Here is a 15,920-nt window from a genome sequence, read left to right on the forward strand (position 1 = left end):
GTCCCCTGCTCTCCTCCCCATTTTCTCCAGCCCCACCACCTCTGCATTGTTCACTGAGATCCTCCATCTCTGGCAAGATTTCTGCCCCCAGTCCGGCTTCCGTAGGCCATTCTGTAGCAGAGTGTCCCCACCCAAATCTTACCTCGAATTGTAATCCCCATAATCCTCACGTGTCAAGGACGGGACCAGCTGGAGGTGATTGGATCATGGGGGCAGTTTCCCCCATGCTGTTCTTGTGATAGTGAGGTCTCATGAGATCTGATGGTTTTATAAGCATCTGACATTTCCCCTGCTTGCAGTCACTCCATCCCGCTGCCCTGTGAAGAAGGTGCCTGTTTCTCCTTTGCCTTCTGCCACGATTGTAAGTTTCCTGAGGCTTTCCCAGCAATGGGAAACTGTGAGTCAATTAAACCTGTTTCCTTTATAAATGACCCAGTCTCGTGTATTTCTTCATAGCAGTGTGAGAATGGACTAACAAGTTTTCTTCTTTTTAAAGCACAAGTCTATTGCTCTGATTACCTAATGCTGTGTAACAAACCACCCCAAAACTTAGTGGCTCAAGACCGTAAGAATATTTACATTGCTCACAAATTTGTAGTTTGAGTAGGACCTGGTAGGGAAGTTGTGGCTTTGTTCCATGCAGCATTGAAGGCGACTTGAAGTCTGCCGGCAGGAGTCACCTGAAGGCTCACTCACTCACAGGTCTGCTGGTTGCTGTTGGCCGGAGCCCCAGTTGGTTGCTGCATGCGTGTCTTCCTCCTGTAGGCTTTCTTGGGCTTCCTCACAGCATGGTAGCTGGGTTGCAGGGCTGGCTTCCAGAGTGTGTGAGTGTGAACGCGCTCCAGGCAGAAGCTGTGCTGTTCTTTCTAAGCTAGCCTTGGGATTCCCACAGGGCCATTTCTGCTGTAGTCACAGGCCTGCCCATATTCACCCCATAATGGAATGTCAGAGTTGGATTGTAAGAAGAGCACATGGGGTGGGAATATTTTATGAGCTCACTATGGAAATTATGAACTGCCACACCTGTTCACACCATCCTTCTGCTAAAGATCCTTTCTGAAGCTCCCACTGCCCTTGGGCTGGAATCCGTGCTCCTCCATGTGGCTGACATGGCCTGTGCCGTCTGGCCCCTGCCCCTGCCTTCGTGCTTCTGTCTGCCCCTCCCTCCCTCCACAACTGGCCCCAGAGATGGGTTTGGCTTAAATCAACCTGACAGCCACATGGAGCTTCCATCAACAGTGTTTGCCGCTCACTCCTCCCCACACACTGTGTCTGGCTCCACTTGCCCTGAGATGAACCTCAGGCTGAGGGACCTCCAAGTGTTTCCCCCATAGCAACCTAGCCTGTTGCCTCCTGTTTCTTCTCACGAGCGTTTTCTCTCCCTGCCTCTGTGCCTTTGCGCACATTGTTCCCTCTGTCTGGAATTCCCCTTCACCCCCACCCACAGCCTTCCCCAGCCCCACGGCTGCCCTGCCTCCTCCTTGCAGCCATCCAGACTGCCCGGCCACCTGCACCCCTGCCTTTGGGATCTGCCGCTTTGCTGCTGTCAGACCTTTACATAAACCAGCACAGCAGAGTGGATGAGGCATCGACTCTGGCTCAAATCTGTGCTCCTATTCCAGCTCCACCACTTCCCAGCTCTGTGACCTTGGAATAATAACTAACTCATTGGATCGTGATGAGGATTAAATGAGAGAACCTAAATAAAGTGCCAAATTCTCGTCTGCTGCCAAATAGAGGCCCAGTAAGAGTTTGAGTTTCCTCTCCTTCCTTCTAGCATCTCCTGGTAAATGCTCGGTAATGAATTTTCTCACCCTCATTTGGTTGAAAAAGGAGAAATGCATCTCCCTGCTTAATCATGTGGGACTAAACTACCAGAAGATTACAAGAATATTGCTGAGCCATGAGCAGAGAGAAAATAAAAAAGCTCAATAATGATTTGCCTGCTTATTTTTAATAAAACCTGCCAGTGGAGCTGAATCTCTGTCCTCAGGAAAAGCTCCACTTTGCTGCAGTGGTGTCCAAGAACTGCGGTAGAAGCACGGCGGTGTGACCTTGAGAACAGAGCTGGCGGGAGGACAGCTCCCACAGAAGCTCTGGCAGCTGTTGCGAGGCAGGGGGACACAGGAGGAGCTCCTGGCTCTTCCACCTGCCCGCCTGCAGGGCTGCTGGGATGCCCTGTGCTACTGCTCCTCTCAGGCTGAGTGGGAGTACCCGGTCAGGCGGCTAGGGATGGGTACTGCCCACCCTTTATGGTTGGGGGACTGAGAAAGTAGCTAGGTAGATGCAGTGTGCAAGCTCTCCATTTGCAGGTTCCAGCACCTCCCACCTTGGGCAGTTGTTGAGGGCAGATGTGGGCTGAGGGAAGGGGTCTTTGCCCTTTAGAGGGGAGAGGAGCTTAGCGCAGGGCAACCCCTTACCCACTCAGCTCCTTTATGTGATACCATGGGCAGAGGCTGGGCAGAAATGGACAAGAGGAGCTGCTTTTACTAAGCTCTGCCTCAGGTCTGCGGACGCTTCCCCAGAGACAAAGCATGGAGGTCAAGGGTCTTGGATACCACTGCAGGGATATAACACATTACCCTGGCTGGTGTGATGAGAACATGGGTCGTCTTAGCGGGCTCTGAGGTGGGGAAGAAGGCTTCAGCTCCAAGAAATGAGAAAAACAAGCTTAGAGGAATAGCATAAAGTCATTGCCTTTTGCATCAAAGCAAGAATGAGTCCCTCATCCGTTTCAAGCCTGAGTTGGGGTGCTGGGCCCCAGATGTTAAAATTCTCACTTTCCGAGCCCTCCTTGTGCCCGACAGAGCACCTCCAGGGCACCTCAGTGACCAGTTTCTGACCTTTCAGATTGGATCAAGCCCCTCCCAAGTAGAGAAAGGCCCCCAGTTCCAGACTTGGCCTGGGACGGGCTGTTCCCTGGAGCGCCACAGCAATGGCAATAATGGCCTGGCAGAATCCTGAACCCAGCATGACCTATCAAGGAGTACCCGGATAAGAACTGAGCACCTGATCAGGCAGCCACATCCCAGCCCCACTCAGCTCTGACCCTGGGGCAGGCGCTGCCACCTTATTGCCCGTTGTGTGAAGTGCGCATGACATTAGTGCCACCCAGAGTTGAGGGCTGGGAGGTGTGGTGCCGGGTGTTGCTGCAAGCTTCGATGGGCAGGTGCCACGTCTCCTCTGTTTACTGTTCTCATGTCAATTCTGTGCCTGACTCAGCTCCTACTGTGTGCCTGGAACATGCTCTGTAAATGCTGGGGTCATGTGTTGCGTATTATGGTCCTATTTTCTGTGCATTCCCCCATAGAAAATATTGGCACTGGCCAGGACCCCACACCTAAAAGCTCCTCCTGCACAGTCCCAGTAAAAAACTTTTGGGGGATGTTTTCCTGCCACCTAGACCTGTGAGCCGGTACTAATTCACTGCCAGTGGCTGGTGTCTCAAGGAGGGGCACCTTGGCATTGGACGGTGTTGCAGGGATTTCCAAGTTCTCAGCTGCTCCATGAACTTCCTGTGCCCTTAGTGGCTTTTTGGAGATTCTGCTTTCTCTCCTCTCTGTGCTTGGAGGCCCCAGGGAGGAACCTACCGGGAGAAGAGGCTCAGTATCTTCCTGTCCATCTCCCCACCCTGATCCCTGATGCACGCCCGTTTCCCTAAGGTGCAAGATGCAGGGTGTTGCTGCCTAGGGAAGTGACCAGCGCACCCCGGGATGCCTCTCTTCCTGAGGAGGCAGTAACTTTCCACGGCCTCTCAAAAAGGAGGATGCCTTGTTCTCCCCAATTGCATCTGCCTCTTGCTAGCTCAGGGTTGCCCCACTTTTCCCTCTGTGGTCCTCAGCCAGGTGCCTGTGGCTTCATGGCCTCAGAGCTGATCCTCCAGGTGTGGGAGGCCCTCTACTTCTCACCTTCATGTGAAATTTAAGGGGAGATTGAAAGCAGTCAGAATGCTCTTTATAGCCTCATTTCTATCAGAAGTGTAAAAGGCTGCTTCCAGGTATAATTAGAAGAGATCCTGGGCACATTTCTGCTCACCCCAGAAATGTTCTTTTAAAAATGGGGCTGTTCTGACACCAGCTGGTACCCTACAATTCACTTCTGGCACTGACCACCCAGGGTTGGCATGGTGGTCAGTATTCTCCAACAAGGGCAGACTCCTGACTTGGCAGAATCCTGAACCCAGCATGACCTATCAAGGAAGACCTGGATAGGAACTGAGCACCTGGTCAGGCAGCCACATCCCAGCCCCACTCAGCTCCGACCCTGGGCCAGGAGCTGCCACCTAATTGCCCATTGTGTGAAATGGGGATGACCTGAGTGCCGCCCAGAGTTGAGGGCTGGGGTGGTGGTGATACATATATTTTTTTCCATCTGATACTCCGGAAACTGCCTTACCTAGCTCTGGTACCTGCTGCCTCCTTCCACTTTAAAACATTTCCCATGTGCCTTGTACTTTTTACCTGATTTAGTTCTTACTACAGCCCCCTGAAGTCTTCGTTGTTAATATATACATTTTTAAATGAGGAACTGAGGTCCTGGGATGGGGATCACCTCAAGGTGACACTGCTGAAAAGTACTCCAGTAGGATTTCAATCCAGCTAACCAAATTTGGGTTAAAGATGGGGTCTTCCGAGTTCACCCCAAACACAGTGAGTCAGATGCTCCTTCTGAGCAGATGATCATCTTTCCCGTAGCACATGCTGGCGGCTGGGAGCTAACTGCACTTGTCTGTTACGTGGTGCACCGTTGTGGCTTCAAAGCTGGTAAAGGACCTTTGCCAAGGGGTCCTGTTGGCTTGTCCTGCTCCCTACAGGGAGTGACCAGCCGCCCCACCAGGCACAGCTTGCGAATGTCCTGCCAGCCTGGGAAATGGGAGGGCGAGGGCGCTTTTGCTTTGCCTGCCAGCGTTACCTGTCCTCCTGCAGCCCAGTGCAGAGAGGGCTCTGAGCCAGCACAGCTGGACAGATTCCTCACTGAGCCTCCCAGGGCCATGGCACAGACATGATGGTATAGTACAGAGAAGCACTGTGCAGGGCCTGTCCTAATGAATGTCCCTTGACTGCCCTCTTCTCCCACTCTAGATGGTTAGAAATGCAGCAGCTGACATTTCTGTCACTGCCAGGCCCCAGGGGAGCTGCCCACGGTGAGGTCAAAAGCCAAATTCTACAGTCTGGGAAATTAGCAGCATTTGTAGGATTCCCAAGAGACATCCTGATTTCTCTCAGCCTTGCCAGTGGTTCTCAGTTGGGGTGTCACTGCCCCTACAGGGCATTTGCAGATGTGTGAGTGAGTCCACAGTTGTCACAGTGACTGGGGATCGATCCTCCTGGCATTTGCCCAGCGGGGTTCCAGGTATACTAACCATCCTGCAATGAGCGGGACGGTCAGGTACACAAAGAATAGTCCTGTCCATGAGAGACACTGGGAAATGACATTTGCCTCCCCGCCCTTGGTTCCTTAGAAAACCACTGTCCCCACCAATCTTCAGGCTGAATTAACAGGAAATAAAGGGCAGGTTTCCATCCCAGTGTATGACCAACAACCAAGTGTACGTGGGCAAGTACGAGAGGAGCCTCCTGTTTCGCGTCACTTACCCTGATTCTTCATAGATGGTTCTTGCATCAGCTGGGTTCTCCTGGGTCAAGGAAGACCTGGATTTGGGTAGTGGAAATTCATGGGGCAGTGGGACACCTCCTCCTTGGCAGCAGCCTGGTGCCTGGCAGGAATAGCTCTCAGTCCACCTGGGATACTCGGTGGCCACACCACGGGGTCCTTGGCAGGGACCTATCTCCCACTTCTGTATTTCTGCAACTCGGCCTTTCCTCTGTGCTTTTTGGTTTTATCTGTTTCCTTCAAATGCAGTGTGTTTAGAAGAGCCTAGCTCAGATGCCGTGACTGAAAACCTCTCTCCTTGTTGTTTTACAGTCGGGAAGACGTCTCTGATTACGAGGTTCATGTACGACAGCTTCGACAACACATACCAGGTGAGGTCCTGGGTGCTCACCCTCCATATCACCTGGCAGCAGCCGGCCTCTCTTTGAAACTTGCTGAGCTGGAGTGGGAGTGGAATGGCCCTGGGTTCCCAGGGTGTCATTTCGCTATGGAGGAGCTTCCCACCTCTATACTGGCCCCATCCCTGTAAAGAGCTTGAGCCCTTCTGAAAATCCACACCTTGGTAAAGGAAACATTTTCCAGAGGAAAATTCTAAAAATAGAGAGAGTCTGTGTTCTCTTGTTCCTCACAGGCAGATCCAAACCATGATAGTGTTTGGTTATTCAGGGGAGTCATCATGTGGAAGAGGAACAAGATGAAAATTGAGAGAGGTGAAAATGAGAGTGTTAGGCGAGCGTGCATCTCATGCATGGTTGTAATGGTTGTGTTTGCTGGGACCTCCTCTTTCGCTCCCTGCCCCCTACACGCACACACGCACACACACATACATGCATGCACACGCACGCACACACACACGCACACACACATACATGCATGTGCATACACACACACGCACACACACGCGCACACACATGCACACACGCGCACACACACACACACATGCATGTGCACGCACACACGCGCACACACGCGCGCACACACACATGCGCACACATGCACGCACACCCACACATGCGCACGCGCGTGCGCATACACACATGGTTGCTGAGGCACTTCCTTCCTTGGAGAGGCTGGTGTGATGAGCTTGCCCTGCCCTACATGGGCAGGAGGCTGGATGCAGTGACCTCTGCAGCTCCTGGCCCTGGAGGGGTAGTCTGGGATCAACCAGAGGCCCAGAGGTGGTTCCAGGTGCCCTGAAGGCCAAGCTCTTGGGGGTTAATACCATGTCACTTTCCTGGCACCCTGGTGAGTAGGGAGGTTTGTGCAAGTAAAGTGAATTTTCCATGCAACTATAGCTTTTTGCAAAAGGCACCAAACGTAATCATTTCAACTCTTTTAAGGAAAAAAGGTGCTGTTTTCTTCCTTAGATAGAGACAAATGATAATGCATTTTTCTACACCAGTGGATTCTGTGAGATACTAATTCCAAGAGGTGTTGGTAGGTGTGGGGCGGGTGGGTTCAGAGCTTGTACAGATTTAGGGAACACTGGGCGAACAAAAGTAAATCTGTGTTGCAGGGCTTCTCAGAGCCTGACTCTATCAGTGGATGGTTTTGATTTATTGAAAGAGAGATATAGTGTGTAGGATCTCCCAGATGTATTTGATCATGGAATCCCTTGGTCATTGAGTTCTCAAAGGACAAATATTTATAGAACACACCAGGGACTGCTCTTCTAAGATGTCCCTCCGCCTTTCTGGATTTACAGAGTATGTGGAGCACAGCTCACTGCAGATTGCAGCTCTGTGTCTACTTTGTAGTCTGTCTGTCTCCCTCTGGACCGATTATCCTCCTTGCCTTAAATACAGCCCCTCTGTCCACCTCTCTCTCATCTTTACTCTTTCTCTGCTGTGGTCTCAATTTTTACTTTATCTCTGCTTCTGCTCTGCTGTGGTCTGAAATACAGGCTAGCCCATGGACTTGGTGGAACTGACCATAGGAATTGACAGAGGCTCTGGGAGAGGGGCCCTGGCTGATGTGCACAGCCTCAGGCGTGGACTGTGGGATGTTCACCTTGGTCACACTTTGTCTTTGTTGTATCCTCTCTGGGCCAGGGCTTTGTAGCACCAAGCCTGTCCTCCTAATGAGGGGAGTTCTACTGGATCGGTTTGAATTCAAGATGACAGCTGCAGCAGACTTAGTTCTGAAGTCTGACTTGGTATTCATTTATTTTTGTGCATGCATGTGTGTATGTGAATGATCTCATATATTATTTGGATTTTTTACTATTAAGTTACTTATGCCTCTTGTTAGTGTCCCCTTGAAAACAGTGAGACGGTTGGTTGGTTGGTGTTCTTGGCAGTGGTGGGTGACAAAGGCCTCCTCCCAGGCCTGTGCAGTGGGTCCCGTCAGTGTGGATCAAAGCCTCAACTACTCCCCATGTCATTCAAGGTCCTCAAAATCATGCCCTACCTCCACGTTCGGTGTCGTCTCCCATTGCCTACTGCTTGTCCCCCATCCTGTGGTCTAGCCGACTTCCCTGCTCCTGCTGCTCTTGGAGTGACACTGTTATGCTTCCGCATCTTGGCTCATGTCATTGTCTCTGCCGGAATGCCTTTTCCTCTCTTCTCTGCTGCGAGAATTCTCTGGATGCATCAAGGCCCGGAGCACATGTTTGGTCTGAGTGGTGAGGCCCTTTCATCCTCTGTCCCCTCCATGACCGTCTCTCCTATAGCATCATCCTCAGGGCTGGTTTAGCCTCTCAGCTGTGCAGTAGCTCCTGTGTGCTTCTGGCTCTGGGCTGGGCTCTGCGCTTGGCTGAGGCCAGGACCCTCGGACCCACCACTGCATTCATGAGTCTAGCACAGGCCTGACCATACTTGGAGTCACCAGTGCCTGCTGGCACAAAAAAAAAAGCATGGAGAGTTGGCCTCGGGTTTTAGACCCATCAGATCAAGAGGCCCCAAGGACCCAATGTGGTGAAAAGACGGAGAGAAACCTCAGAGAGGACTGCCCTCCCCATCCCAGGCTTTCTCTTTTTTTTTTCAGTATTGCAGCAGGTGGAATTCCTTTCCCAGTGCCCTTAAAAATGATAATTAGGCTGGGAGACCAGGGCTCCAATTCTGTGCATACAGAGGCTCATTTCAATGAAATCTGTGGAGATGGAGAGGGGGAAATGTTATTTTGTTTGTTTTTCCTAATGTGGTGGCAGAGGCATTTGAGAAGTAGACAAGATCCCAGGGTCTTTGGGGGCTCAGCAGACCTCATCCCAAGTTGTGCCCCTGCACAGCAATCACTCCTCACCACCCCTTCAGATACCCTTCCAGCTGTACAACCTGGCAGAGATGCCTTGCCTTGATTGACTGAGGTGCCCAGACAGTTCCTAGAATGGGATCTATCCCTCCTTCCCTCTTTCCCTCCCACGCTTTCTGTCCCTGGCCCCACTACTCCCGTCTCGTCCACTCATTCTGACAAAAGATGTTTGTCAAGTGCCTACTCTATGTTTGGAGAGGCAGAAGAAAGTGGCCTGGCTACAGAATCTGGCCCTGCCTTCAGCCAGGGCATGGAGGGCTGGGAGGGGGGTGTCTAACCCTATCCTCAGTGACAGCTGCTGAGTTCTCCCTCGGTCTAAAGCTGAGCATGCAGGAGACCCTGAGGGGCTGGCATGAGGACCTGGATGTGCGGAGCTGGGTTCTACAGACCTCTCAAGACTTTTCGTCTACCTGATAGGCCCCGTGAGATGCCTCAGGGGAGCAGGTCTTCCACCTCCTCTTGCCTCACACTTACCTCCTCACCCCCAAACACACACACACACACACACACACACGCATGCACACACATGTTCTCATAACACATGTACTCTCTGGCCTCTCAACACCCTGCCCATCACCCCCCATCTAAATCCACTCACTTGAAGAAGTAAAAAAACAAGAGTCACAGCCGGATGAAATTTATGTCTGCAGTGGTTCTCATATAAAACCCCAACTAAGTAAGTACTTTCCAAATTTATGATAGAAAAAAACCTTCCAGTATGTGCACTGTGATGAGACTTGGCTGTCTTTGGGGCCAGCCCCGCTTCCTCTTCTGCAGGCCAAATGAAACACACCCGCAGGCCTGGTCTGTGAGCCACCTGTGTGAAACCTGCACTCACGCCGCCGTGCAAGGATTCAGTCTCTGCAGGCGGCTGCTAGGGATGGAGGGGGAGGACTTGGTAGCAGCACTCTTCTGGGGTCTCTCATGGGCCCCCATCACTCCTGGCTGCCTGTTAGCATTGCCTTTTGGGAGATTCAAGGGCTGGCTCGGGCATTAGCATGCTTAAAGCCTCAGCAGTGATTGTGAAGCACTTAGAGCCCACTGGCACGTCCCTGGGCCTCACACTATGGCACAAATTAGGAAACCACTGACCTAGTGGGCTGTCCCTGGGAGCAGGTCCCTGGCCTGCCAGAGCTCACTCAGCTGCTCTCAGGACACACTGACAGCGTGGAGGAGCATTTCTGGAGGCCTATGAAGCTTTACCTGCGCTGGGTCCCTTCCTGGGTCCCACAGAACCGTTGGGAACAGAGTGGCTGCCTCCTCGCCCTCCCAGGCCAAGGGGTTGCCTGAGATGTTCTGGCCTCACAGGTGATCCTCACTGCATTCCTGCCGCTCTGCCCTGAGGCTTTCTTCTCTCTCCTCCTGGGGCTGCCTTAACAAATTGCGCAGAGGGACCTTAAACAACAGACGTTTATTTTCTTACCATTCTGGAGGCTGAAGTCCAAAATCAAGGCACAGAGGGCCTTGTTCTCTGAAGGCGCTGGGAGAGAATCCTTTTCTCCCAGTGCCTCTGGGCCTTCCTCGGCAAGTGTGGGCTGCATCACTCCACTCTCCGCCTCTGTCTTCAGCAGGCCTCCTGTCTCTTTCTGTCCTCGCCTTATGAGGACACCCGTCATTGGATTTAAGGACCCACCCTAAATTCTGGATGATTTTTCATCTCAAGATCCTTAACTAATCGCATCTTCAAAACTGCAATTTTCAAGTAAGCTCATATTCTGAAGTTCCAAGTGGACATGAATTTGGGGATGGATAACCTTCAACTCACTCCAAAATCCTAGCACCTCCCAGTCTGATCCCAGTGGGGTCTGGACCTTCTGGCCTGTTCCTCAGCTTGGGCGCCTCACCGCATCCCCCAGCATAGCCCCTGCAGGCTCCCAGCCCCTCGGGCCCTTCACGTGCCTTCTGCCCACCATCTTGACCTGGTGAGGCCATTTCCCCCAGGATCCTATCTTGGCAGCATGTCTTTTTATTCTCACAAAGTGTCTCCAGATTATTTCTTTGTGTAACATTTGTAAGTTGATTTAATGAAATAAATATGAGTGTTTCCTGGGGCCTGGCCATTGTGTCTGCAGGCCACTTATCTGGCTGCTTAGCCCATAAACCAGCACCTGCCCCTCCCCAGTGATCCTGCCCTTCTAAGGCACATCCACACGCAGCACATCCCAACTGCTTAGGGAGGGGGCAAACAGGAGAGGTCACGGTGCATGGAAGGCTATGCTTTATTCAACATGGTATTTGGTGCTCTGCCATCTCTTTCCAGGTCAGCGCATTCTCAGGTGGCCCTGCGTGTTGCCAGCCTTGAGCAGCATGACCTTAACAAACAGAGACTCAGGCCTAAAAAGCCCCCGCACTGCCTTTGCTGGTGTGAGTGAGGTAGGGCCCAATGAGGAAAACAGACCTGAGCGGGGGTCAAGCCAGAGGTTCCCTGTGGACAGACACCTACACACTCACAGACACTGGACCCTGACACCCACGCCCAACCCAGGAATAGAAAACGGGCGTGAAAAGAGACACCTGTAGGACTTTGGGCAAGATTCTGAGGTTGCTAAGCACTTTCTTCTTGGTGTAATTTTCCATCATCTAGACTTTAAGACCTATATAAGCTATGGTTTAAATACAAATTTACAGCCGAGGGTGGGGGTTCATATCTGTAATCCCAGCACTTTGGGAGGCCAAGGCCAGAGGATTGCTTGAGGCCAAGAATTCCAGACCAGCCTGGTCAACATAATGAGGCCCCGTTTTTATAATTTTTTAAAAAATTAGTTGTATATAGTGGCATGAGCCTGTGGTCCCAGCTACTCAGGAGGCTGAGATGAGAGGATTGCTTGAGCCTGTGAGGTCAAGGCTGCAGTGAGCCATGATCATGCCACTGCACTCCAGCCTGGGTGACAGAGCAAGACCCTGTTTCAATCAGTCAATCAATTCATAAATATATACATACATATTTGCCACATTTCTGCCTCTAAAGTAGGCCACTGGTCTAGATGATACAGGGGTTAAATTCCATCTGATTAATTTCCAGGTTAAAACAATGCAGTACTAAGAGGCTGGAAAGCTCGGTGTGTTGGGGTGGAGGGAGGGCAGTAGTGGGGCCTGTGAGTGGGCTGTTGGCAGGGCTGCATTTTGACTTTCATGAGCCTCAGGCATTTCGCTTCATGGGCCCTAACATGGGCTGAATTGTGTCTCCTCAAAGTTCCTGTGTCGAAGTCCTGGCCCCAAGTATCGCGGAATGGGACTGTAAATCAAGATAGGGTCTCTACAGAAGGAAAATGAGATTATTAGGGTGGCCCTAGTTCAATATGACTGGTGTCCTTAGAAGAAGAGGAAATGAGGACATTGACATTCACAGAGAAAGACAGCGTGAGGACACAGGACGGGACAGCCATCTGTAAGCCAGGGAGGGCCTCGGAAGAAGCCAACTGTGTCTACACCTCAGTCTCGGACTCCAGCCCCCAGAGCTGTGAGGAAATGACTCTGTCGTTGAAGCTGTCCAGTCTGCAGTACTTTGTTATGGCAGACCTAGGAAACGAATACAGGTTTCTTCCTTTAAAAAATGTTAAGAATTATATTTTTACAGCTACATTGGTATAGAGATGAATGTAATTCAGACTGGATTCATTATAATTATAGTCATTTCTTCTTCTGATTTTAAGATAAATTAAAATGGAAACATTCTCCTTGGCCCTTACATGTCTTGTGGGCACTGGGCTCTGTGCCCCTCATGCCTGATGGGTGAGTTGGCCCCAGTGACTGGGACTGTGGAAGGCCCAAGAGTGAGTTGGGATCCCTGGGTAGGAAGGGTGCGCCACGGAGGGCTCCTGACCCAGACACTGACGGGATCAAAGATACAGAGTTTGTGGCAGGCAGGGCTGGAGGGACTGGGCCGGGACCAGGGGTGGCAGCTGAGGCGGGACACACAAAGACTCAGATACAGCTGTGTGTGGAAGGGCAGGGAGGGAGGGCAGGGGCGAGGGAGGAACCATGCAGTGCTGTGTGGGAGGTAAGCGAGGGGCCTAGGAGAGACAGCACAGGAAGTGGAAGGGGCCAGCGAACAGTGTGTCTGTGGGTTACATACAGAAGAGGAAGAGGCCTGAACGTGCCCCAGGTTTCTGTCTGGACATGCTGGAAGAATATTGATGCCATTGACACAAAGAAAAAGGAAGAGTCCAGTGGGAAGTAATGATCAAACAGCCAAAATGCTTGAAAATGGCTGTTCTCTGAGGCCAGCCTGTGGGAGACTGGGCAAATCTAGATTCCTAAAGCCCTAAAACTGGGTATGTTTCTCTCTAACGGAATGTAGAACAGAGGCAGAGTGCCAGAAGAAGGGGCCTTTTACCCACAGAATCTAAAATGCCATGTGTCCCCAGCACCCGGGGGAGATGGGGACAGGATCTTCTGCCCTGGTAGAGGTGGTCAGAGTGAGGGCACACGCCGAGGAGAAGGATTCAGCATGTCCCCTATGCCTCAGTCCCTTTTTTTTTCTTTTCCCTTCGAAAAGAGGCCTGGGTTTAAGCCCCATGTTCAAGTCCCACTTCGCTGGGAGACCTGGGCCAAGCTTTTCAGTTTCTTAGTATTACTTTTTTTTTTTTTTGACCTGGAAATTATTCAGATGGAATTTAGGCCCTCTATCACCTAAACCAGTGGCCTTCAACTTTGGAAGTAGGAATGTAATTAATTTGTATTTAAACTATGGCTCACAGAGGTATTAAAGTCGAGGTGGTAGAAAATTATGGGCCAAAACCACTGTTGATAAAAATGTGCATTACTCTACAGAAAGAATGATGGCAACCCTGCAACAAACCAAGATGATAATGATAAAGTGAAACAAATGATAACTTTCCGCAGTGTCCTGACCATCCCTGCATGTGCACTTGTGCTGTGCTGCTCTGCCAAATGATGCTTGACCCCATTGACTTCGGTCAGAGCACTGGACTGTAGTCCTCGGTTAACCCTAGCAACATGAGGATATTTTTTGTATTAATAGAGTGGAGTTTCATTTTTTGCAGACATTATGTTCTGGGGTCACAATATGAGTTGACACTCTTATGTCATGAAATCTGAATGCCAATCACTCTGGCAAGATGACCCTGCCTCAGAAACCCACTGGGGCACTGCAGGTCATCCAGGTGTTCCCTCTGGACATTGACCAGGCAAAAGATACTCTAGGTGTTGGACTTCTGAGGGCATCTAAGAACTTACTTATGGTAACCTACAAAATGAATTAGGAAAGATGACTAAAGCCTGAAGCAGAGATCTGCATCCTGAGTCCATTCCACTTATTAAATGTATCAGGAGCTAGTGGTGGGCTCACCCGTACCCATTGGCAACCTCCCACTCCCTCGCTTGACTGCTTTAGACTGTAAAAGCTAAACTTGGCTTTCCCAGCCTCTCTAGAGGCGAAGGGTAATGGTGTGACTCCATTCTGGCCAATAAGACACAAGCAGCAGTCTGCTTGGGGGGAAGGATTCCAGGGAAGCTCTTGCTTACTTTTTCTGCCTTGAAAGTGGATGTGATGTCTGGAGCAGCAACAGACAGTCTGCACGAAGATGAGAACCCATGGGCCATGACAGCAGAACAGAATAGGCAGTAGTCCAGGGGCCTGATGTACCACCATTCAGTGTGCCAGCCACACTGCCCAGGCTCTAACATCCTTTCTTTCTCTCCCTCCTCTCCTGTGCCCTCCTGCCCACTTCTTTGTCAGCACATGCAAATTAGAAATGTCGCCTTCTAGTATGGAAGGCTGATGAACAGTGGCATAAATGAAGGAGAGTTTTAATTTTGTAGGTGCAAGAGGTCATGTGGTTGGCACACTGAGTGGTGCTACCGTCAGGCCCCTGGACTATTGCTTTTTCCATTCTGCCGTCGTGGCCTGTGGGTTCTCATCTTCGTGCGGGCTGGCTGTTGCTGCTCCAGACATCACATCCACTTTCAAGGCAGAAAAAGCAAGAGCTTCCCTGGAATCCCTCCCGCTCCAGCAGACTGTTTCCTGTGTCTTATTGGCCAGAATGGAGTCACACCATTACCCTTCGCCTCTAGAGAGGCTGGGAAAGCCAAGTTTAGCTTTTACAGTCTAAAGCAGTCAAGCGAGGGAGTGGGAGGTTGCCAATGGGTACGGGTGAGCCCACCACTAGCTCCTGATACATTTAATAAGTGGAATGGACTCAGGATGCAGATCTCTGCTTCAGGCTTTAGTCATCTTTCCTAATTCATTTTGTAGGTTACCATAAGTAAGTTCTTAGATGCCCTCAGAAGTCCAACACCTAGAGTATCTTTTGCTGTAAGATAAAGCAAAAGGGGAGGGGAGGGCTGGCACACATGGATCCGTTTGTCACCCTTTGGGAGGCCTCTCAGGGAGCTTCAGGCCACACAACCTTCACATATGAGTGACTTTTGAAGGGACCCACTGATATTGATGAAATTTAACCTTTTTTAAAGTTTGAAGGTATGTGTTGTTTTCAAACCACAGTCAGGAAATAAAAGAGCAGTCACATATTTAAATTGGGTGGTGACTAAAGTACAAGCCACTCTCCATTGGGAGAAACGTGGCCTCCAGGACCAGACAGACTTCGAAACTGAGATGTCTGGAAGAATGCAGGTAACTGTACTGTGGCCTTCTGAGCCAAAATCCCCTCCCCCAGGGCGCATTACTGCGCTTCTGGCAAGGACATGCCCAGCCTATTTGCCAGAGACTGCTGTCTCATCTCTCCAAAGCACCCACTTGCCAGTCTGGATGCTGAAGTTTCAGCAGGCTCATTTGCAAGCTAATTTGCATGACTTTACCCTGATACTTTAATCTAATGGTTAGTGGTGCAGAGCACAAACAGCAACTTCATTGTCAAAGGCTTGTCATGCCCAGCTGCTTTCTGCCACTTATGGATGCTTCCCCAGCCCTGGGCCCAGGCCTGGCCAAGGCTAAAAGAAGACGCACATACATGCCTTTTCATTATTTCTCTTCCTGAGAAGAGAATCTTGAGTCAATTTATGCAAATTACCATGCAGATTTCCATTGCAGACTTTATTACTGTGTCTTGTCAGAATGTGGATATAAAACTGTATTT

At 50.8% G+C, this 15,920-nt stretch overlaps 1 protein-coding gene across 2 annotated transcripts in view; it reads left to right on the plus strand.

Moving 5' to 3' along the window:
- RAB6B (RAB6B, member RAS oncogene family) overlaps positions 1–15,920 on the plus strand; it is a 63,819-nt gene that overhangs the window by 14,799 nt on the left and 33,100 nt on the right. For both annotated transcript variants that reach the window (XM_011970222.1, XM_011970223.1), the window contains exon 2: positions 5,926–5,984. In XM_011970222.1, coding sequence (XP_011825612.1) covers positions 5,926–5,984 — 59 coding nt within the window. The remainder of the gene's footprint in view (positions 1–5,925; positions 5,985–15,920) is intronic.

Source organism: Mandrillus leucophaeus, unplaced genomic scaffold, assembly GCF_000951045.1.
Source record: "Mandrillus leucophaeus isolate KB7577 unplaced genomic scaffold, Mleu.le_1.0 Scaffold935, whole genome shotgun sequence".
In the NCBI taxonomy this organism is placed as follows: domain Eukaryota; kingdom Metazoa; phylum Chordata; class Mammalia; order Primates; family Cercopithecidae; genus Mandrillus; species Mandrillus leucophaeus.